This window comes from Carcharodon carcharias, chromosome X (assembly GCF_017639515.1).
Source record: "Carcharodon carcharias isolate sCarCar2 chromosome X, sCarCar2.pri, whole genome shotgun sequence".
Classification (NCBI taxonomy): Eukaryota; Metazoa; Chordata; class Chondrichthyes; order Lamniformes; family Lamnidae; genus Carcharodon; species Carcharodon carcharias.
In genome coordinates this window covers 651,391-676,333 of record NC_054507.1, presented here as the reverse complement: position 1 = coordinate 676,333, position 24,943 = coordinate 651,391, and the positions used below count along the sequence as shown (strand labels likewise).

Genomic DNA, 24,943 nt, shown 5'->3' with positions numbered 1-24,943 from the left:
AGCACAGAAGCGCAAAATCCTGACCAGTATGTAGTTCAGACAAAATTAATATGGGGTAGAATTTTGCCCATGGCGTGCAGGATTGGCAGGGGCGGTGGGGAAGCTGACCGCCGCCCGCCATCGACAGTGCACCGCGATTTCACACTGGCGAACCAATCAAGGCCTGGCCAGTGTGACACACGAGCGGCAGCGCTGAGCACTGCCTGTGTGGGTGGCAGGGGGAGAGTGCGAGCAGGTCTAGCGCGGAAGAGCACTGAATAATCTCCCTGAGGCAGCTCCATGCCTCAGGGAGATGAAGAATACATTGAAAAGACTTTTAAACAACAGAAAAATGTTGTAGGTATACATGCAGACTTGCTGTTTCAGAGCTATTAGATGTAGCAAGGCTGTCTTTGTAACTTAAATACCATCAGAGGTTAGTACTCTGTTTGAAACAGATGACTTGATCTTAGTCAGGGCTGAGAGACCAATTTTCTAATGTACCAGAGATTAGGGTCATGATTTTGAAAAAATATTTATAACTTCTTAAAGAGTTGTTAATTTTAAAGAATACACCTAATCTTAAAATATTGCAGGCAATATTTTTCACCAATTGATCAATGATATCAATTAAAATGGTACTAAAATTTAATCTTCTGTAAAATGTAATCCTCCCCACTCATGCTTGCTTAAGGGTGCTGCTCAATGCAGCAAAATATGATACACATGAGAGGATTACAAAGTGAAATCCAATCAAGGAATAAAAGTGGCTCAGCAATTTTTTCCCATCCTCTCCTGAAAATGTTAACTCCTTGTTGGGGGACAGTTTCATGTGACTTTTCCATACCTCCCCCAAGTGGCCATTCTTCATGTGAGTCTTGACACTGAGGCCCTCATTTTTAGCTGGAACTGGGAACATGATGTGTGAGAATGGCAGAGGTGGCGAGGCTGGAGCACTGCACGACATGGAAGCAAATCAGCCAGGCTTAATTTAAATAAAGCTTCTGAGCTAGTTGTCATGATGCATTTGCAAGTGAGATACCTAGTCACATGACACAATGTTTTGGCCATTACTTTACATGCTTAGTCCACCTCAAGGTTCTGGATCCATTGTAGGAAATCGTTCAATGACCTGACTGGGTCAGGAAAGGTCAGCACATGTTCTTTACCCATCTCCTGCAATATGCTTGCTTTCACTCTACTTTCTGGTCTATACCATTCACTCCTATCCTTGGCTCTGTACCAATTTCCTCAGCACTATAAGAAAGGACTCCCATTTATATAGTGCCTTTCACTTCCTTGGGACATCCCAGAGAGTTTTACAACTGTTGAAGTGTAGTCACTGTTGTAATGCAGGAAAATGAGGAGCCACTATCTGTAACCACCTGACATCCCCACTCCTATGACATCTTTGGATTCTCCCTTTCACTTTATGCACTACATTCAGAGGAAGCAAACATCCTTGTAGCCATTAATAGCCCTCTTGTAAGAGAATAGAGTGAAAGATTCAAGTGAGAGAGCCAAGACCAACATAGAGAACCCAGATGTCATTGAAGTGAATCTGGCAGATGAGAATGACCTTGACAGAAGTGGAACCAGTAACATCCTCAGCATTGGTGATGGGAAGGTTGACACATCCACAGAACAGGGTGACTGATTTCAATTTACACAACCAACTGGGCCTTCATCCATTTAAACATATCAACCAGTAAGGTGCTTCATATGGACATTTACGCTTTCTTATGAACTAAATGTTTACCCTTTCTCCCTCCTTCTAGGGACCTCACATTAACATCACGGAGCCCAGCCTCAGGGAATGAAGAATACTTGGAGGAAATCATCTATCCTGAAGATATACCGTCACATGATACATATATAACAGGTACCAGCATAGGGACTGGCACATCATGTTGGCATCTTGGTGAGATAGATGGGCCAAGATCAGATAATTCTCACAACACAAGTGAGACAATGTGAGTATCATGAAGTACTGTTCCTCAGAATGGTCAAGGAAGCTGAGCCTCAGTCTGAAGACTCACTGAGGCGGAAAGGTCTGCAGCACACATTCATTTCATTGCTGGCACTCCTGCAGCTCCCTTGTCAAGCCTTTGCTGCTGCTCTTCCTCTTCACTCTAATAGAGTGCAGCTATAGCAACACCCACAGTCAGCTTCTCTGATGTGTTGGCGAACACTGTTCAAAATACAATCCAAAGCAAACAGTGATCACTGAATCACAGCATTGAAAGAGTTGTGAGTGTTGTAGCTTTATTCCGATTTTGTTTCAGTAAGCTTATCAGCTAGCACTCAATCCCGCCAGGGTCACCCTAGCAATCTTGTCAACCTGAGTGAAACCTATGGAGCACCAGTTAAAATCACAGCGGGACCCCAATTTACAGATATGCACGTGCCTCCCACCTCCCCATAGTGGGACATGCACCACCATTAACATTGTGGTGGCTGAGGGCAGGATTGGTGTTTGTGGGGTTTTATCCTCTCCCGTGACCCTGACTTGCCCGTCCAGTTAGGGAGGGGATTAAAATAGAGGCCCAATTCTCAATAGGCTACAGAAACACAGCTGAGCCTAGTTACTCACCTGACTTATACATATGCACTCTTCTAGCATGGATTGTCATACAGTGATCTGGAACAGGCACACTGGCCATTTTTCGTCTCCCCACCCCAAGCTCAACTCCAGGATTCTTAGGCCCATTGTAGTGCATCCTACAGCTGTCCTGCTGGAGGTCAGGTAACCTGGCACAGATTAAAGATCAAAACTGGTCTATATGAATCGACTACTCACAGGATAGGTTTGCTGAGCCCTTGGGGAAAGCTGGATTACAATGTTTAACATCCTTCAATGTATTATTTTATAGAGTATATATCCCTCAAGGTAAGATCTGAACAGTTGCATTTTCTTGTTGATAGGCATCAGAGATGCTCATTTGGTCACAAGGTCCAAGTAACATGACACAAGAGGAAGGGCCTTATAACTGATTATGATAGACTGTGAGTGCTACAAAAATAATTATGCAGCAGTTTATGTACTACTCATATATATTATTGTAATTAGCTATAATGGCTCCATCCAAGTGGCTATATACCACAATGTGCCTTAGTAGACAGATGGATGCAGTGATCTGGGTCTACTTTCTCTGCTTGGCCCTTACCCTCTAAATGATCCTCATAGTATTATTTATAGAAACATTGGAACGACTCACTGAAAGAATCTTCTGTACGTCAGCCTGTTCCAGCAATGTTTACTGTGGAGTCCGATAATCGTTCGATTGAACCTGTTCCCGTTGAGTCATTCTGCTGCAGTCGCTTGATGGTGTTTTTTAAAGTTTGCCTCTTGTTGCAGAACCACACCCTAACCACCTCTCGGTCGTAGTTCAGCTGCTCGGCTATCTCTGTCATTTCCTGACCTGTGGGGTGTGTGTTTTTCTCAAAGTGAGCGTTAAGGATTTCCAGGGCCTGTGGTGTGAAAGATGTGCGCCGTTTGCGTTTCTTTGAAGGTTCACTACCAACGAACTCAGTGAGGTTCTGTATGCCCGCACGGTGTCGTATTTCTGCTTCTGTCAGCCATCTTTCTAGAACTGGCTTGATCTTCTGTGCACTTTTAGGAGTGATGTCCAATTTCTCAAACCTAACAGGACACAAAACTGTGCTATAATTGTCGGCCTACAGACAACTAATTTTACATCTCCAAAGAAACGTCAATAGTTAATGCTCTTTTTCTGTTCTGATCATGTGGTGCTCAGGAGGCTGCTGAATACCCAGTTTGGCATAATTAACCGGTGGTCTTTAGCTACCTTATTACTTTAGCATAGCAGAAGACACGTGTAAGTGATTCACAAGTTTTATCGTTGTCCCCGAGAGAATCTAGCAAAATTGGTACTTTTACAAGCTCTTCCCCTCCTCCAAACAAGTTAGTACCACCTTGACTATGGAATTTTGATTTGTTTTCCAGTCTAATGTATTATAGCTGCTGGGCTGCTTTGATGGGTTTTTTTAAAGAGTGGACTATAGCAAATAAAAGTCGAGTTGAGTAATTTTGATCTACAGTTTGTAATTTGAGATTTTCCTCAGCCCAAAGATATTTTTCCTTGTCAAATATTTTTTTCCCATTTCTCCCTTACCAGTTGTGGTTTATTAGGTTCTAAGTCAGAAAGCTATGGGTTCCAGTTCCACTCCACAGACTTGAAAACAATATTTGGGCTGAATCTCCAGTGGAGTGCTGGGCATGGAGAAACTCTTTAAGGCAGGGGTGGGGAACCTTTTGTTGTCTCAGTCTCTATTTTTTGTGAGATCTGCACAAACCCATCATGACAATATGGCTCATTTGTCGCTGGAACTGACCATGATGGTGTCTGAAAACAATAAAGTCCTGGGTGAACTTTAGAACAGTGTTAGACTTTTGGGATGGGAAATTTGCCATCTAATTTAAACAAAAAAATGAGGCCAGGAAAGCTGAGAAACCTTATCTTTGACTATAGTTGCTGTTTTGTGGGAAGAGCTCAAACCAGCAGATTACACGTTGACAATGCAGTTTGATGCACTAAAGCTCCACCCGCACTGGCGATTTTTATGTGTATGTGGCCCACGACTGATTTTGTCTATGTGTAAATGGCCTGTGATAAGAAAAAGGTTCCCCATCCTTGCTTTAGGGCAATGGTGGCACAGTGATTATGTTACTGAACTAGTAATCTAGAAACCTGAAATCATGAGTTCAAATCCCTTGAGGAAGCTGAAAATTTTAAATTCAGCTAATTGAATTAAAAAAACAGAATGAAACTATCGGATTATTACAAAAAAAACACTTACTAACATACTTCAGCAAAAGAAATTTGTTGCCTATTTGTGACTCCTGATTCACAGTAATGTGGTTGACTCTTAACTGCCCTCTGAAATGGCTTTGCAAGCCACTCAGGTGTATTCAAGAAGGTGGCTCACCATCCACCTTCTCAACGGCAATTAACTCTGGCTTTACCAGTGACACCCACATCCTGTGAACGAAAGGAAACCCACCAATGCCATTCTGAAACCAACCACCAAGAAGTGCACAAAACTTTTGCCCAAGAATCATTCTATTTCTTTATGAGCAAGACCTGGCTTCCGTTCTGTGCCTCCCCAGATCAGCACTGTTCAAATTAGTAACTCAATACAGGGGACAATCTGAATATGAACCCACTGCTCCACAAAAAGTACTTACAGCTTCAAACCGAACATGATGACTTTTGAAATTGGCAACAGTTCTTGGCAAACATTCTGTGTTCATTGGTTCATGGGTTATAATGCAGCAGGAAAAGCATTATGGGTTCCACTGCATGTACAAATGATGTACATTTCCTATAGGCCAAGGATGGCAGCTTTATCATAATGTGCAAATGAAGTGGGATTGATATTCACAGAATCACAGAATCTTTACAGCGCAGAAGGAGGCCATTCGGCCCATTGAGTCTACACTGGCTCTCTGAAAGAGCATTCTACCTAGTCCCAGTCCCCCGCCTTATTGTCATAACCTTGCACATTCTCTCTATTCTGTCTTTTTGCCAGTACAGCACCACTTCCAAATCACACCCACACAATATAGCTGTCCAGGGTTGCCAGAGGATCAAATAAAAGTGAAAGGTCACTTAGAGGACAAGGTAAAACTAAATAAGCAGCTCTAGGGCATTTTTTGCGCAGACTTTCTTTTTTGTTAATTAAGTTTTCACAAGCCTTTTGTAGTAATTGCTTTTATTTTTTAATTTCCTCATTCAGTTAGTCCCAATGGAAAAGTTAGTATGTCTGAGCTTTTTGGAGGAGGAAGAGGAAAACCACCAGAGAGCAACCAGATGGGTCATGCTGCACATGCTGCAGGTACTCTCACACCCACATCTACAGACAGAGGTACACATACCTCATTTCAGCAGATGAGTACGACATGCAAGAGGCTCCAACTCCCAAGGTTGGCTGTGACAACAGTCTTGGTATCAGTGAAAGCATGACCAACCCTTAGTTCTTCAGAAGCACTCCACTCAGAGATACTGCATGAAATGGTGGTCAAGACTTGACTGGACACAATGCCCAAAGTGCCATCAATTGTATCTGCAGGCAAAATCGCAGCTACCTGTGTGGAACGGTGGTCACAATATGCCAGCAGCTAGCCTGCCCCAGAGATGTGGCTAGGACAACAACTGATAAAAAAGCACTATAAGGGCTGGCACGTCCAGTGACAGGACCAGACATCATGCCCAGTTCCAACTCCATCCAGACATGCTGCAATGATGATCTATGGAGATGGTGCCTTGGAGCAGCCACACTCCTTGCGACAGGAGGTTTAGCTTATACATAAAACAAGTCACGTGAAGTCCAGCTTGAAGCAGTACTGCTGCGACAGAGTGCTTACTCAACTCAGGGGATTTGGTGAGTGAGGGAATCCTGCGCAATAAGGGAAGGGATCTTTTTATTGTTCGTTCACATGATGTGGGCTTTGCTGGCTGGGCCAGCATTTATTGCCCATCCCTAATTGCCCTTGAGAAGGTGGGGGTGAGCTGCATTCTTGAACCGCTGCAGTCCATGTGGTGTAGGTACACCCACAGTGCTGTTAGGGAGGGAGTTCCAGGATCTTGACCCAGTGACAGTGAAGGACAGTGATATATTTCCAAGTCAGGATGGTGAGTGACTTGGAGGGGAACTTCCAGGTGGTGGTGTTCCCATGTGTCTGCTGCCCTTGTCTCTCTAGATGGTAGTGGTTGTGGGTTTGGAAGGTGCTGTGGAAGGAGCCCTGGTGGGTTGTTGCAGTTCATCTTGTATATGATGCTGCCACTGTGCATTGGTGGTGGAGGGAGTGAATGTTTAAGGTGGTGGATGTGGTTCCAATCAAGCAGGTTGCATTGTCCTGGATGGTGTTGAGCTTCTTGAGTGTTGTGGGAGCTGCACTCATCCAGGCAAGTAGGGAGTATTCCATCACACTCCTGACTTGTGCCTTATAGACAGTGGACAGGCTTTGGGGAGTCAGGAGGTGAGTTACTTGCTGCAGGATTCCCAGCCTCTGACTTGCTCTTGTAGCCACTGTATTTATACAGCTAGTCCAGTTCAGTTTCTGGTCAATGGTAACCCCCAGGATGGTGATAGTGGGGGATTCAGTGATGGTAATGCCATTGAATGTCAAGCGGCAATAGTTAGATTCTCTCTTGTTGGAGATGGTCATTGCCTGACACTTGTGTGGTGTGAATGTTACTTGCCACTTGTCAGCCCAAGCCTAGATATTGTCCAGGTCTTGCTGCATTTCAACAGGGACTGCTTCAGTATTCTGATCTTTTACACAAGGAATGGTTTAACTAGTTAAACTACTTGATAACTCCCAATAATTGTTGAACAAATACGTTAATTAATTAATTAAATAAGATAAGACTAGTCTAAGACAAGGCAGAGCAGGTTGTGTGTCTAGACTGCAGGATGTTTGTGAATGGCAAGACCCTTCTGCAGGAGATATGTCCATCTCAAATCTCTCCGCTCAGAGTCATTGAGCTGGAGTGTGAGTTGGAGAGACTCTGACTGTTGTAGGCTGTTGGATACATTCAATAGATCTGAAGAAGTCTTTGTAGTCATATGTAGGTTAACTGTGAGTCTTTATTGACTTTTGGAACTATTTACATATACACAGTAAAGGGTACAAGTTAGGAACTGTCTCCATGCTTGCTGGTACAAACAGCTCAGTCCAGCACTAGACTGACCCTGGGTGTGGGTCATGTGCTCTTTTGCATCACTGTGTGGGTGGTACTGTACTCTGTCCCACATTAACCCTATATGTGCCAGACCCGTATACTACACTAACACATAAGGGAGGGGGGAGGAGTTTCTGGGCAGATGTATCCAGAATACAGTCACAGCCCAGGGGAAAATACAGGTTCAGGAAAGGGAGGGTGTGGCTGATAGGGAGCCGGTAGCGGGAATCTAGGAGAGATTAAGGAGGTCCCACAGACACTAGTCCAGTCCACTAGGTAGGATGTATTCACTACCTGTGGGGACAAGGAGAAAGACCATAGGGAGAATAATCACAATGCAGACCAAGGCATTGTGGCTCAGAAAGCTGTAGGTGGGTGCGGTGCAGTAAGTGGGGTGGAGGCGAGGGGAGAGAGAGAGTAGAAATGTGATAGTAATAGGAGACTCTATAATCAGGATAGATAGTGTCCTCTGCAGCCAAGAATGAGAATCCCGAAGGTTGTGTTGCCTACATGGTGCCAGGGTGAAGGATATCTCAAGGTGGCTGTAGAGGAACATGAAAAAGGAGGGGGTAAATTCAGTTGTCATGGTTCACGTTGGAACAAACGACATAGATAGGAACAGGGAGAAGGTCCCGCTGCAAGAGTATCAGGAGTTTGGCTCTAAATTAAAAAGCCAGACCTCAAGGGTAATAATCCCTGAATTACTGCCTGAGTTACATACAAATTGGCATAGGAGCAGAAAGATCAGCAGAATTAACATGTGGCTAAAAGGCTGGTGTGGGAAAGAGGGATTCCTTTCCATGGGACACTGGCACAGGAAGGAGCTAACCAATGGGATGGGTTCCATCTGAACAGGGATGGGACCCGTGTCCTAGCAGAAAGGGTAAACAGGGAGGTGGCAAAGGCTTTAAAGTAGGAAAGGGGGGGGCAGGGAGGGATCTACAAGAAACATAAGCAGCTTAAATGTAAACAATACAGGCAGGAGAACATAGGAAAGAATAAAGTAAGGGAAGACATTGATGGCAAGGGAATAAATAGACATATAGGCTGGAATCTTCCATTCTGGAGTCTAAGTTTGGTGGTGGGTGAGGAAGTGAGTGATTCCTATGGCGGGGGGGAGGTGTGTGATCCTGTGCTGTTCAACTCATTAAATATGCATCTGTGAAGAGCTCACCTATTCTAGTGACGGGACAGTCGCTGTGCCCACCATTACCTCATGGAGTTGAAGGTCCGGGCACCATATTTATAGAGTACCCGGACAGCTCTGTCCCACCTGTGACCGGCCACTGCTCCATCCTTCTCCATTAACCCTTCTTTGGTTATCCTTCACACAACTTGCACTGTCACTACCCGATCGCAAGCATAGGCTGACATTTACAGATGCTCCCCAAAGAGGACAATGCAACGGCAGCTCACCGTTAATCATGGAAGAAGTCTACCTCACTAGGTGCACATCACTTTTGTGTAGCTGTAAAAAAGAATGCTTTAATTTCTCACTAGCAGGGAACTTAATTTGGAGAAGGAACTTAATTCTGGTGAGGTGGCCTTTTAATGAGCATGCATGACTTGCTAATACATGCAAAAGGGCTTCCCAACATGTGTGCAGGATTCCTTTCAAACCCAGTATGTTAAAAGCCCAACAAGGAAAGATTCACTGTTAGATCAGGTAATGGGGAATGAACCAGAGCATATAAGAAGTGAAAGTAGGGGAACATCGAGGCAATAGTGACTATAATATAATTCACTTTAAGATCGTGACAGAGAAGGACATTAAATAAGATGAATACAAGGTAATAGATTGGAGAAAAGCTAATTTTTAGGGGCTGAGGCTTTTCATCCTCAAAGGCACCCAGAAAGCTGGAAAGGAACAGAGGGAAATGTCCCGACTCCAGAAAAACATGCAGAAACTGCTCTGGCTGCAGCCGATGGGGGTCAATGTCAAGGAGGAACTCCAAGAGGTGAAGAGCCAGCAAGCCTCGCTCTTTGCCTTGGAGGCCTCCAAGATCATCTTCCGTTCCAGAGTCCGCTCCGTGGAGCAGGATGAGATGTGCTCACATTTCTTCTTCCAAAAGGTACACAGAGAGAGCTCTGTGATCAGCAGCCTGAAGGAAGAAGACAGCTCAGTAAAGTCATTGCAGTCTGACATTTTGAGGATCAGCAAATCCTTTTCTGCTGGATTGTATGACGTGAAGCTCACAGACAGCACGGCCTCCCAGTCGTTCCTGTCCTCTATCACGGAGGTCTTAGACGACAGTACACGGGAGAGTCTGGACAAACCACTAACTCCTGACAAACTGACTAAGGCCCTTGAGTCCTTCGAGAAGAGTAAAACTCCCGGAAGCAATGGCTTGCTGGCGGAGTTGTATTCGGCTCTGTGGGACTGGATCGGCCCGGACCTGCTAGAAGTGTACGAGAGTATGCTCCTGGCCGGCAGTATGTCAGAATCCATGAGGAAAGGCATCATCACCCTCATCTACAAGCACAAGGGGGAAAGGGAGGAAATTAGAAATTGGCGACCCATTTCGCTGTTGAATGTGGACATTAAGATTCTGTCCAAGGTCATCGCCAATCGGGTCAAGTCTGCTCTGGAGTTGGTGATCCACCCTGACCAGACCTGCACTGTGCCGGGCAGGAAGATCTCTGACAGCCTCACGCTGCTCAGGGATATGACTGCCTATGTACAGGACAGGGGTGTGGATACCTGCCTCATCAGCCTGGATCAGGAGAAGGCCTTTGACAGAATATCGCACACCTACATGGTGGATGTGCTCCCCAAAATGGGGTTTGGAGATGGAATTCGCAATTGGATCCAACTGCTCTACACTAACATCAGTAGCCCAGTCTCAATCAATGGGTGGGAATCAGATAGCTTTCCTATTAAATCTGGAGTCAGGCAGGGCTGTCCTCTCTCCCCTGTCCTGTTTGTGTGTTGCATAGAACCCTTTGCTGAGTCCATCAGGAAGGATCGGGCATAAGAGGAGTGATGATCCCAGGCAGTGGAGGCACTCAGATAAAGCCTCCCTGTACATGGATGATGTCGCCGTCTTCTGCTCGGATCTGCTGTCGGTGCGCAGACTGATCCACATCTGCGACCAGTTCGAACTGGCCCCAGGTGCCAAGGTAAATCATGGGAAGAGCGAGGCCATGTTCTTTGGGAACTGGGCTGACCGATCCTTTGTCCGCTTCACTGTCAGGGCTGACAGCCTGAATGTGCTGGGGATATGGTTCAGAGGGACCGGGACACGCGTTAGAAACTGGAAGGAGCGAGTGTCTATGGTGAAAAGGAAACTGGGCGTGTGGGAGCGACGCTCCCTCTCCATTGCGGGTAAGAACCTGGTCATCAGGTGTGAGGCACTCTTGCTGTTGCTGTACGTGGCGCAGGTCTGGCCCATTCCACACTCCTGTGTGGTGGCGATCACCCGAGCCATCTTCCGCTTTATCTGGAGGTCGAAGATGGATCGTGTTCGCAGGGACGCGATGTACCAGCCTCTAGATAAAGGGGGAAAAAACGTGCCCAACATCGCCCTCATACTGATGGCCAACTTTGTGTGTGGCTGCGTCAAGCTGTGCGTAGACCCTCGGTACACAAACACCAAGTGTCACTACGTGCTGAGGTTCTACCTGTCCCCAGTGTTGTGAAGGATGGGTCTGGCCATGCTGCCGTGGAACGCTCCAAGTAGTTGGACTGTGCCGTACCGCCTGTCCCTCGTGGGAAAATTTATGCAGAGAAACACCTTTGACCACAAGTCCATCAGGCAGTGGTCGGCACGTAACGTCTTAAAGGCCCTGAGGGAAAAGGAGAGGGTGGATCCTGTGGGATGGTTCCCCGAGCAGACTGACAAAGTCATTTGGCAGAACGTCTCATCACCAGAACTTTCCAACAAGCACCAAGACATAGCTTGGCTGGTGGTGAGAAAGGCCCTCCCCGTCAGATCCTTCCTACACACCAGGAGTCTCACCCCCTCTGCACGTTGCCCTTGAGGTGGCTGTGGTGGGGAAGAGACTGTTGTTCACCTCCTTGTGGGATGTGCCTTTGCGAAGAAGGTCTGGAGAGAGATGCAGTGGTTTCTGTCGAGGTTCATCCCGAGCAGTTCTGTCACACAGGACTCTGTGCTCTATGGGCTGTTCCCAGGGACACACACCGAGACAAACATCAACTGCAGCTGGAGGATCATCAACTCGGTGAAAGACGCTCTTTGGTCTGCCCAAAACTTGTTGGTCTTCCAGCGCAAAGAGTTGTCCCTGACCGAGTGTTGCAGACTGGCACATTCCAAGGTCCAGGACTACGTACTGAGGGACACACTTAAGCTTGGGGCAGCTGCTGCAAAGGCCCAATGGGGAAGGGTCGCTGTCTAAGACCTTTCTGCCATAGGGAACCGAGGAACTGGGAATTGTATAGACCCCTCGGGCTGTACGGCTCACAATAAATGTTTGCATTGAATAATTTTTTGAAGCACCGCAGAGTGTTGATAACTCCAATCCCATTGTCTGACTGTCTGTAATGAGCATATTGAAATGATTGTAATATTCATTGATTGCATTGAAGCACCTTGTGATCCATGTGTAAAGATTGAATCTGATTGCACTTTATGTGATAGCCATTTAGAAATGTTTTGTAATGTTCTTTCAGATATTTTATGAATAAAGTACATTTTTCAAAAAAAATTTTGAGGGACAGAGAATAGAACTTGAGAAAATAAAATGGCAAACTATATTGGTGAACAATGAGGTAGAACAACATTTCAAACAGTGTTCAACAGAGTGCAGGGAAAATATATTCCACTGAAAGGAAAGAACAAGCTAAACACTAGTGGGATTCTATGGACGAATAAAGACATGAGGGAACAACTGAGGATAAGGAAAGAGGCAGAGGAGTGCATAGACAGTAGAGGGGTGCAGTTTAAGAGAGAATATGAAGAGATTAGGAGAGAAGTAAAAAAAGTAAGAAGACAAAGAAGAACTATTAAATTAAATTAAAAAGGAACATAAAATAAAATAGCAAAACATTTTACGGGCACATCAATAAAAAAAAAGACTATGATGTGAATGGGATCATTAAGGGATGATGCCACAAATAATAGCAGAAATATTAAATATTTTGCTTTACCATTTACAAAGGAGATAGAATAGGTTCAAAAAGTCTTATGGGACCCTGGGCTTTATAAATAAAGGCAGAGTACAAGAGCAAGGAAATTACAGTGAACTTTTATAAAACTCTGGTTCGGCCTCAGCAAGATTACTGTGCCCAATTCTGGACACTGCATTTTAGGAAGGATGTGAAGCGTTAGGGAGGGTGCACAAAAGATTTACAAGAATCGCTCCAGGGATAAGGGCCTTCAGTTGCATGGAGAAACTGGGGCTATTTTCCTCAGAGAAAAGAAGGTTAAGAGGAGATTTGATAAAGGAGTTTAAAATCATGAGGAGTATAAGATAGAGTAGATAGAGAGAAACTGCTCCCATTGCCAGAAGGATCAAGATCAGAGGGCACAGCTTTGAGGTGACTGGCAAAAGAACTAACGGAGACATAAGGAAAACATTTTTTACTTAGTGGGTTAACAAGCTAAGAGCTCACAGTGTTGGGGGTGATATATTAGCATGGATAGAGGATTGGCTAATGAACAGGAAACGGAGTTAGGATAAATATTTCATTTTCAGGTTGACAAACTGTAACTAGTGGAGTATCACAGGGATCATTGCTGGGCCTCAACTATTTACAATCTATATTAATGATTTTGATGAAGGAACAGAGTATACTGTAGCCAAATTTACTGATGATACAAAGATAGGTAGGAAAGCAAATTGTGAGGAGGATACAATGAGTCTGTAAAGGGATACAGGGAGGTTAAGTGAGTGGGCAAATATTTGGCAGATGGAGCACAATGTGGGAAAATATGAGCTTGTCCACTTTGGCAGGAAGAATAGAAAAGCAGAATATTATTAAAATGGAGAGAGACTGCAGAATGCTGCAGTACAGAGGGATCTGGGTGTCCTGGTACATGAATCACATGAAGTTAGCACACAGGTACAGCAAGTGATTAGAAAGGGAAATGGAATGTTGGGGTTTATTACAAGGGGGATGGAGTATAAAAGTAGGGAGGTTTTGTTACAGCTGTACAGAGCATTGGTGAGACCACACCCAGGCCAGGATTTTACGGCCCCTCCTGCTCAGCAGGATATTACAGAGCCTTGTGTCTCCAAACCAACTGTGAACCTGCCAAAGTCAGCTCTACTGGACTCATCCAAGTTAACAAATGCCATCTTTCGCCATCTTCGTCTCACGGACAGGCCAACAACTGATTTGTATATATTTTTTACCTTCCACTTGGATTCTTAGGGCAGAATTATCACCTTGGCAGGTGGGCGGGTGGGTGCCTGACCTGCTCGAGTGTGAAATGGCAGCATTGATGCCAGGCCAGTGTCCTGACGTCAATGTACAGTCGTGCGATAGTTCGGTTGGCAGGTATGTGTGGGAATTGGCAGCGCGCCCGCCGACAATTAAAAGGCCTGTTAAGGCCATTAAAGTATCAATTAACCTAAATTTTTCACGCTTGGCGGACTGGTGAAAAGTCCAAGCGGCCGTTGCTCTTTTTTTTAGAAACCTCATCCATGGGCGGGATGAGATTTCCAAAAGCAAATCAAAATGAAATAACGTTTTTAAAATTTCATTTATAACATGTCCCCTCGTGTGACAGAGTCACATAAGGGGATATGTTTTATAACTTTCATCAAACTTTAATTTTTTTTTTGAAAACTCTTCCCCTCCCTGAGGTAGCTCTGTGCCTCAGGAAGAATATCAAGTGCACACTCGCACGAAGCTCACCCTCCTCCCCAGCCGCTCGTGGTTCCTGCTGGGTGGGTTTCAGTTGGGGTCAGAAGGTGTAAAATTGCAGTCTGGCCCCAATCGCGGGCAGCGGTCGGCTTCCTGAACGGCCCTGCCCACCTCCACCGAGCCCACCCAACAAGGGCAAAATTCTGCCCTTAACTCCTCATTCCTGATCTGTGTGCATGTGTGTTGTGTTTTTATTATTTTTCTCGGGTTTTTAGGAAGTAATAAACGTAGGGCATAATTGTTCCAGAGTTGCACCAAGTGCGGTAGTGGGTGGTTTTACCTGCTGGCCGCAATGGTGGGATTTCACACCGTATCGTCCCAATCCCGGTGCTTCCCACCTCATTAATTATGCATTCCCGGGAAACACACCGGAACGCTAGCGGGATAGCCTCTGAATTGCCGGCCCCGCCATCACCTCAGGCCTTCAGTAATCCGGGTGCCATGTTTAAAGGCTGCCCCTGTACAGAGCTAGCTCTCTCTAAGGCATCGAAAGCTGCTGCAGAGTCATGGCTGCCCCCAAATTTAGCGACACATCCCTCGGGTGCCCACTGGACACTGTGGAGGCCCGCCGTGAAGTCCTCTACCCCCTCTGTGGGCAAAGACCAGCAAGCAAGGTCACCAATCCAGCATGGGAGGTGGTGGCAGTGGTGATCAGTGCCAATGCCCTACAAAAGAGGACAGCCACCCAGTGCCACAAGAGGATGAATGATCTCCTCCGTTCCACCAGGGTAAGTCACTCTTCTCATCACTCTCAACTCACACACTCACAAACCCAGCACACACCCACAGGGCCCTCATCTGCTCCTCAGCCAGTCTCCCCCCTTTGCAGCGCCAGGTTATGGAGGTGCACCAAGCGATGATGATGCGCGACACCCTCTGGGGACTGTATTGCAGTGTCCCACTGACCCTGTCCAGGCACCGGAGGCCCATTTTCAAAATATCTACAGTTTGCTCCACCAAAGTCTGGGTGACGACATGAGCCTTGCTGTACCGTCGTTCTGCTGCAGTTTGAGGCTGTTGCACAGGCCTCATCAGCCAGGTCGCCTGTGGGTAGCCCTTGTCCCCGAGGAGCCAACGCTGCAGACTCTGAGGACCCTGGAAGATGTCAGGAATCTGTGACCTGCTAAGGTGTAGGAGTCATGTACACTCGATGGAAACCATGCACAGACCTGAAGGATGCATTGGTGGTGGTCACACACCAGCTGATGTGGTTAACCACTTGTTGCCATGGAGATCTGAGTGCCATGTGAGTGCAGTCGATGGCACCCTGCACCTGTGGAAAACCTGAGATCTGCGCAAATCCCAGCGCTTTTGTTTCCTAACTTTCCTGATCTCAGTTGAAATGCACAAAGTTCTGTGCCCTGGCGAAGGTGGTACCTATGATCTCCTGGTTACTCTTGTGCGTGGAGGCTTGCGACATTCTGCATATGTCACCTGTGGAGCCCAGGAAGGAGCCAATGGTGTAAAAATTGAGCACCACAGTCACTTTCACAGCCACTGGCAGCGGATGCCCTGCATGTCCCCTTGGTGCCAAATCCTGCAGCAGGTGTTATATGTGACCAACCATTTCCCTAGACATGCGCAGTCCTCTGCTTCTCAGTCAGCTGCAGGGATGACAAGTGCCATCTATAGACCCAGGGTCTAGCAAGGCACCGACAAGCGATGGCTCTCTGTGGATCTTCAGCAGCATGTGCAGCAGGCCCTGCCACTCTTCATTCTGAGTGAGATGCTCCTCCCTTTGCTGAGCCAGGCACCTCCACTGCTCTCTTCTTCTCTGCTCTCTGTAAGCCATGAGGTTTACCGCTAAATCATCTGGCTTGATGATCGTGATATTCCCCACTTACAGGATCAGAGAGAGAGAGATGTGTGGGTGTACTAAGAACCTCCCTTGGTTAAGTCTGAAGGCCCTTCACACATGCAGGAGAGTGCTGGCCAGCACTTGGATGGCCAGTGTGTAGTGCACTCATTGGCTGTCCGAAACTCCATCCACCTCCATTTGACCGATTGGCAGCAGCTTCGGCTATTGGACCGCAGGCTGTGCTCTCAGCTCAGGCACAGGCATTCTCCTAACCCACACTGCAAGGCTGTTAGCTTGAACCATGGGGAAGACTGGTCCACATCTTAATAAAGACATTGCAAGGGACTGTGAGCGCCTCCAGCAGTGTCTGCACCATGGTCGCCTTTCACAAAGGGATTGTACAACTTACCCAGTCGGCCAATAGTTCTGCTGCCCCCTAAAATGCACATTAAATGCAGCCTGTGCCTGAGGGGTGAAAGGTTCTGGAGCTCTTGGTGGCAACTTGATGCTTTTGCGTTGCTTGAGTGGGCAGAAAAGCTTCAGAGGCCCAACTCCAAGGCTGTCAATGGAGCTGCAGATGAACGGTCTCAGCTGCGGAAGAATGCTCACTTTTGACAAGTTTTTCCAGGTGTTTGGCCTCTTCCCTCACCCCCCCCCCACCCCCCCCTTAGCCCCCGGCATGTGATTGAGTATTTCCTTCACTCTGTCTGTGCTGCCTTGAGCTCCCCCTCCCACCTCATCAATGGTCTGACCTGAACTGAAGCCCTTGCCCAGGCACTGCAGTGAATGCCAGCCGGGCAAAGTGACTCGCCTGTGTCCCCTGTGAATGTGCAACGCCCTCTTCCTCGATGTCCTACAGGGGATGCTGACAAGCACTCCACATGGTTGTGTGTGTGCACTCAGCTCCGAGTTCCCCTCAAAGTTCAGCGGGCTAGGTGCACACCTTTTAAAGACAGCCATGAGGCATGCTGTTCTGGTGTGGACGGTACATTCGACGTGGAAGGATGATTCCGGTGAGCAGGGCTTATTAATTAATTAAAATAATGTTCTCAATATACGGCAGTAAGAAATGCAGCCTGCCATTGACAGGTGGAGCAGACGATCGCAAACTAGTTTCACGATGGCATAAAACCCATTTTTGGCCTTCCCACCATATTGTTCCATCCCCCAACAGCCCGCCATGACACCCGACACCTATGGGGCCAGAAAATTCAGGCTTTACTCTTTCTTTGACTCGAGAAAGCCTGGTTAAATTGGTTCCTCCTAAAAAAGTAAGTACATTTGGACTGGGAAAGGGTATCCATGGAGGGAAAGGATTGCTTTTAAATTAACCTTGTAGTGACCAACCGAGGGGGTTGAATAAAGAAGGGGAGCCAGCTCATTCCTCCTCACCAGGGAACATAACAAAATTTGGGTCCCATTCGGGAAGTTAACAAATTGGGGGGAACCTTGCCTGGGGACTGGTCATAATAGCAGAGAGCAGTGGTAGGTGGGTCATTGAATATATTCAAGGCTGAGTTAAATAGATTTTTGATTGACAAGGGAGCCAAGGGCTATGGGGGACAGACAGGAAAGTGAAGAAAAAGCCATGTCAGATCACCTATATGAATTAGGAGCAGGAGTAGGCCACTTGGTCCCTTGAGCCTGCTCCGCAATTTAAATAAGATCATGGCTGATCTGATTTCTCCCCCATAACCTTTCACCCCCTTAGTTATCATGAGTAAGCCACGATCTTCTTCAATGGCAGAGCTTGATGGGCCGAATGGCCTACAGCTGCTCCTATTTCTTATGTTGCTATGTTCTCACGAGTGGTTAGAATCTGGAATACACTGCCTGAGAGGGTGGTGGAGACAGATTTAATTGTAGATTTCAAAAGGGAATTGGATAATCACCTGACAAAGAAACATGTTCAAGGCTACAGTGCAAAGGCAGGGGAGTGGAACTAGCTGAGTTGCTCTTGCAGAGAGCTGGCATGCACAAAGTGGACCAAATGGCCCCCTATGCTGTAACCATTCTATGTTTTTAAGCACCTCACGCAGAATCATCTCCACCTCAACAACAATGAAAGAGAAGTGTTTGAGGTGGGCTGCAGGTTCATGTCAGCACCTCTTCTTTTTTGCCAGTGACCTCTTAGCTCTCTCCCCTTTGAGCACTGGTAAAAGCCGCCAATGGACTGAAATATCTTTTCAGCTTCTCCAAAACTGTAAAGTCCTGAAATTTCTGGGGTCCCAGCCCAGAACTAGACCCTGTCACAAATTGCGAGGTTGGGTTCATTTGCATAGTCGGGGCAGGCCACCAGCACCAGTAACAGCACATCAGCTGCCTAAGGCCCAATTCTTTTTACCTCCCTCTGTCACAGAGTGTAATCTATCCCCTCTGCTGAGCAGTACTGGCTTTGTTTGATTGGGAGACAGCTGCCTTTTAGGTGGTGGAAACTTGTTTATGGCTGCAGTAATTAAAAACCTGCAACAACTTAAAGGGAACAGGGCACAAGAAATTCTTTTTGAAGCTTCACTGTAAATGATGACACCCAACAATGTCACTGACATTTGCAGAGGGCAAGAGAGGTCCCTGGTCCAGCAAGCAGACTGTGGACAGGCTTCTCTCCAAAGTTATACAAAGCAGGCCTGCAGTGTTTCAGTGAAACAGATATGAGCCCCAAAGCAGAACAACACAGCCACAGATGGTGTTCAGGGTACAGTAACTCAGTGCTGCACAACATTTGATAACACAACCAGAACAGGCAAGGGGAAAAATTCATCAGCACTTGACAAAAATACATGATTATGTGGTCTCCTTTCTGTGTTAAAGTGAGTGCATTCCTTATCATCTATGCCCAGGAGACCACATTTTTCCATTGCACTCCCACAGTCATCTGGAAGCATTCCTTCATTCTCAGCCTTACGTGTAGGGCTGTGTAATCACTGCACGAAACATCTCAAAACTTTAAGGCTGCAAAATTAAGTTGTACAATGCCTGTTTTTTTAGGCACGATGGACGCAGTTTCAGGTCCAAGATAACATCCGCGCCATGGACACACACTTCTGGTGCTAACTATGCTGGATACCATTTTGGTGAGGTTGTTAGCGCAAATGCTGGAAGTGCGTGTCCGATGTATGCAGAGTAGGCAGGTCATGATGTCAGTCAGTGTGTACAGCAGTATAGTGGTTATGTTATTGGACCAGTAACCCAGAGGCTGGGGTTAATGATCAAGATACATAAATCCCAGGAAGGCAGCCTAGCAATTTAAATCCAGTTAATGAAATAAATCTGGAGTAAAAAGCTAGTCTTAGTAATGGTGACCATGAAACTACAAGATTTTTTGTTGTAAATCCCATTTGGTTCACTAATATTCTTTAGGGAAGGAAATCTGCTGTCCTTACCTGGTCTGGCCTACACGTGACTCCAGACCCACAGCAATGTGGAAGACTCTTAATTGACATCTGAAATGGCTTATCATCTATGCCCAGGAGACCACAGGAGACACTCAGTTGTATTGCTACGACAAAGTTGAATAAGAATAAATGTTGACAGATCATCGACCAATCAGCATCATGCTAGGCACTGGCAATGCCAAAGGCGCAGCCAGCTAGTTGGCTCTGTAACATCTCCTTAGTAACATCTGTGGAATAAATGGGAGAGCTGTCCATGGATTAGTCAAGCAACAAACTCAACTGATGAATCAGTGATCCCCCATGTTGAACACCACTGAGGATAGTTGGGATGTACTCTGGTTGGGGGGGACTTCAATGTAGTACCAAACTGGCTGAGTCCTGAAGGACATATCTGCCAGACTGGGTCTGAGGCAGGAGGTGAGGGACACAACAGGAGGGAAAAACCCACTTGACCTCACTCTCACCAGTCTGCCTCTTGCAGGTGCATCTGTCCAGTAAAGTGTTGGTAGGAGTAACCATTGTACAGACATTGTGGAGACAAAGTTCCTTCCTCAAGCTGAGGACACTCTCCATCATGTTGTGTGGCACTGCCACCCTGCTGAATGGAATAGATTTCAAAGAACAAAGAACAAAGAACCAAGAAATGTACAGCACAGGAACAGGCCCTTCGGCCCTCCAAGCCTGCGCCGATCATATTGCCCGTCAACTAAAACATTTTGCACTTCCGGGGTCCGTATCCCTCTATTCCCATCCTATTCATGTGTTTGTCAAGCTGCCTCTTAAACACCACTATCGTACCGGCTTGCACCACCTCCTGTGGCAGTGAATTCCAGACACTCACCACCCTCCGTGTAAAAAACTTGCCCCGCACATCTCCTCTAAAGTTTTCTCCTCTCACCTTAAATCTATGTCCCCTCGTAATTGACTCTTCCACCCTGGGAAAAAGCTTCTGACTATCTACTCTGTCCATGCCACTCATAATTTTGTAAACTTCTATCAAGTCGCCCCTCAATCTCCGTCGCTCTAGTGAGAACAATCCGAGTTTCTCCAACCTCTCCTCATAGCTAATAACCTCCAGACCAGGCAGCATCCTGGTAAACCTCCTCTGCACCCTCTCCAACGCCTCCATATCCTTCTGGTAATGTGGCGACCAGAATTGCACACAATATTCCAAGTGTGGCCTAACCAAGGTTCTATACAGCTGCAGCATGACTTCCCAGCTTTTATACTCAATACCACTGCCAATGAAGGCAAGCATGCCATATGCCTTCCTGACTACCTTATCCACCTGCGTTGCCACTTTCAGTGACCTGTGGACCTGTACACCCACTTCGAACAGATCCAGCAACTCAAGATTGGGTATCCATGAGGTGCTGTGGGCCATCAGCAGCAGCAGAATTGTATTTGAACACAATCTGTAACCTCATGGCCTGACATATCCCCCACTCTACCATCTTACCAATAATCTGGAAAATTTCCCAGGTATGTCCTGTACACAAAGATCAGGACAAATCCAACCCGGCCATGAGTCTACTATCGGTCATCAGTAAAGTGATGGAAGGGGTCATCAACAGTGCTATCAAGCGGCACTTAGTCAGCAATAACCTGATCAGTTTGAGTTCCACCAGGATCACGCAGCTTCCGACCTCATTACAGCCTTGGTTGAATCATGGACAAAAAGGATGAATTCCAGAGGTGAGGTGAGAGTGACTGCCCTTGACATCAAGGCAGCATTTGATCGAGTGAGGCATCAAGGAGCCCTGGCAAAACTGGAGTCAATGGGAATCTGGGGGAAAACTCTCCGCTGGTTGGAGTCATACCCAGCACAAAGGAAGATGGTTGTGGTTGTTGGAGGTCAGTCATCTCCGTTCCAGGACATCACTGCAGGAGTTCCTCAGGGTAGTGTCCTCGGCCCAACCATCTTCAGCTGCTTCATCAATGACCTTCCTTCCATCATAAGATCAGGAGTGGGGATGTTCACTGATGTTTGCACAATGTTCAGCACCATTCGCGACTCCTCAGATACTGAAGCAGCCCATGTCCAAATGCAGCAACAGCTGGAAAACCTGGCATGTAACATTTGCACCACACAAGTGCGAAGCAATGATATTTCCAACTAGGGAGTGTATAAGAACCTCCCTTTGGCATTTAATGCCAATTCCATCCTGGGGGTTACCATTGACCTGAAACTGAGTTGGACTAGCCATATAAATACTGCAGCTACAAGAGCAGGTCAGAGGCTGGGAATCCTGTGGCGAGTAACTCACCTTTTGATTCCCCAAAGCCTGTCCACCATCTATAAGGTACAAGTCAGGAGTGTGATGGAATACTCTCCACTTGCCTGGATGAGTGCAGCTCCCACAACACCCAAGAAGCTCAACACCATCCAGGACAAAGTTTGATTGGCACCCTATCCACCACCTTAAACATTCACTCCCACTACACAATGACAGCAGTGTGTACCATCTACAAGATGCACTGCAGGAATTCACCAAAGATCCTTAGACGTGCTGTCTAAGGTGCTCTTCCAAACCCATGACCACTACCATCTAGAAGGACAAGGGCAGCAGACACATGAGAACACCACCACCTGGAAGTTCCCCTCCAAGTCACTCACCATCCTGACTTGGAAATATATCACCATTCCTTCACTGTCACTGGGTCAAAATCCTGGAACACCCTCCCTAACAGCACTGTGGGTGTACCTACACCACATGGACTGCAGCAGGTCAAGAAGGCAGCTCACCCCCACCTTCTCAAGGGCAACTAGGGATGGAAAATAAATGCTGGCCTAGTGAGCAACACCACATGCCACAAACAAATTAAAACCACTTTCAGATTAATTGTTGAATGATTTGCTGAGTTAGTAGTGGTAATATCTGGTGGTTTGTGAATTGTTACTTAAAGTTGGGTGAATTCTACGGTGTAGTGAGACAATGAAGGAACGGTGAAACATTTTCAAGTCAGGATGGTGTAGTTTCCATCTCCTTGGCCTGCAGTATGACAGGGGGAATGAGAAGAGGTGACACAGAGGAGGACATGTTGCTCGAAGAGGGAGCAGCAGGAGGGGGAGAAGGACTCTCAGCAGGAGACCATATCCACTCAGGGTCTTCAGGGAGTAATTCTCCTACTTCAGCCTCAGCAAGGAACAGTGCGTGCACTATTTCCACTTCACTAAGGAGGTGCTAACAGAAATGTGCCGTCTGTTGTTGGCAGATCTGCAGCCTCAGAGCTGGACAAGGATGACATTGCCAGTGGCTGTAAAGGTGACCATGGCTTTGAACTTCTTAACATTGGGATCCTTGCAGATTGGAGCAGGTGACATCTCCAACAACTCGCAGTTCACCATCTGCTGTTGTATAAGGCAGGTTACTGACAGTCCATACGCAAAGCGGGAGAGGATTACATTACATTCTCTCGTTCCAGTGCGAAGCAGGTAAAGTGTACACGTAGTTTCACCAGGATAGCGGGCTTCCTCATAGTGCAGGTTGCCACTGATGGCACACATTGCTTTGTGGATGCCGTATGTTATTCCAGAGAGATGTACTGCAACCGCAATAGTTTCCATTCCCTCACGTGCAGCTTATGTGTAACTATACTGTGTCAATGCCCAGTATCCTGACAGCAGCCATGATGTATTCATTCTGCGCCAGTCCGCTGTACCGTCAACATTTAAACCACCACAAGGAATCAGAGCGTGGTTACTGGGTGACAAAAGTCTATCCATTGACTACATGACTCATGACTCCGATGCGCATGTGGGCTCCCGCTGCCTGGAGTTTGTAGTGCTCAGTAGAATGCGTGACACAATTCATCATGGTCTGCTGTATCTGTAACTTTACCATCATGAAGGAACAGCTCTTGTCACCAGATATATGGTGAGCAGCTGAGAAGGAGTAGAAGGAAAGAGAAGGGAAGGGTGAAGATGAAGAGCAGGAGGAAAAGAGGAGGCAAAACACATCCGACTGCCGTATCAGTGAACACAACACCAATTCCCCTCTCACCAAAAATCCTACAGCTTGCCTTCCCTGTTGCTGACTATCACAGCGTTCTTTAGGTACCAATGCTGGGATAAAAACCACCACAAAACAACCATTCCAAACCAACTTTATCAAATAAACCATCCAATATTCCATACATTTGCCCTTAATTGCTATCTTGCAGGTGCCTTTGCCTGGCCTCGTGCTCCTACACTGTATGACCCAAGTGGCTGCAGCATAGCTGGTGAATTTCACTGGCTGAAGCCACAGATAGCCTTGCAGGACGCCGTCAAGCAACTCTGGAGCTTGAGGACCCAGACCCAAGCATTTCTGTGTGTATGCCCATCAGCCATTTTCCTGTGTGCTGCCCCATCAAAGTCCTCTTCTGAGTCCTCTGCAGCAGAACTTGTGTGTGACCTCGCCCTTGGGTGAGCTGGCACCCATGCTATCCTTCCAACCCACTCTGGCTGCAGGTCACTCATGCCCAGTGTCTCAGCATGTGCAGATCCTGCCTCTAAAGTATGTGCAGTGACTGTATCTGAACTGGTGGCTGTGAGTGTGACAGTGAGTGATGGTGTTTCACCTCCAGCACTGTCTTCTTGCTCTTTCACCTCTTTCTCTTCCACCACTGACTGGCTGGATGTCAGCTCTTGGGCATCTGAAAGGAGAAAGACACAAGGGTTAGGTTGTGATGGTGGTGGGAAAGGGTAACAAAGAGGTATCTGCTTACACAATCCGCAGCTTGTAAATCAGATGAGGGGAAAGTGGGATGTGAGGAGGATTAGGGATGAGCATACCATCATCTTCGATGCTTTCAGTTGCAATGCTGGTCATGCCCTCATTCATGGCCACTTCTCCATGGGGAGTGGGGACACACATCTGTGCCTGTCCTCCGCTGAGTAGCTCCTTCCACTGCTAATTGTGCACCACCTTGATCTGAAAGAGAGAGAATTGTATCAGTGAATCTGGTTAAATGTGTTTGGGTGATGTGCCTGCCACAGTTGAATAGCTGGCAGTATGTGCAAGCTGGGAGGTGTGGCTGTGTGCAGAAGTGTTAAGTGTGTGAGGATGAGGTGAGGAATGTTAGGTATGAGTCCTGATTGATGGAGATTGTTGTTAGGTGAGTGATGGGGGTGTGGTGAATTGAGCAGCATCTGAAGCTAGCAGTGCAGTTGGTAGGATACAGAATTTAAGGATACATTCACTGATCTTAATCATTTGTGAGAGGTCATTAGACTTCTAATGCCACTGTA

At 46.8% G+C, this 24,943-nt stretch overlaps 1 protein-coding gene across 1 annotated transcript in view; it reads right to left on the bottom strand.

The window, feature by feature from the left end:
* Positions 1-3,216: 3,216 nt before the first annotated feature.
* The window catches only part of pou6f1 (POU class 6 homeobox 1), a 305,810-nt gene continuing 284,083 nt past the window's right edge, over positions 3,217-24,943 (bottom strand). Inside the window, exon 8 of the mRNA XM_041180184.1 lies at positions 3,217-3,622. Within this exon, the coding sequence (XP_041036118.1) occupies positions 3,217-3,622 (406 nt within the window). The remainder of the gene's footprint in view (positions 3,623-24,943) is intronic.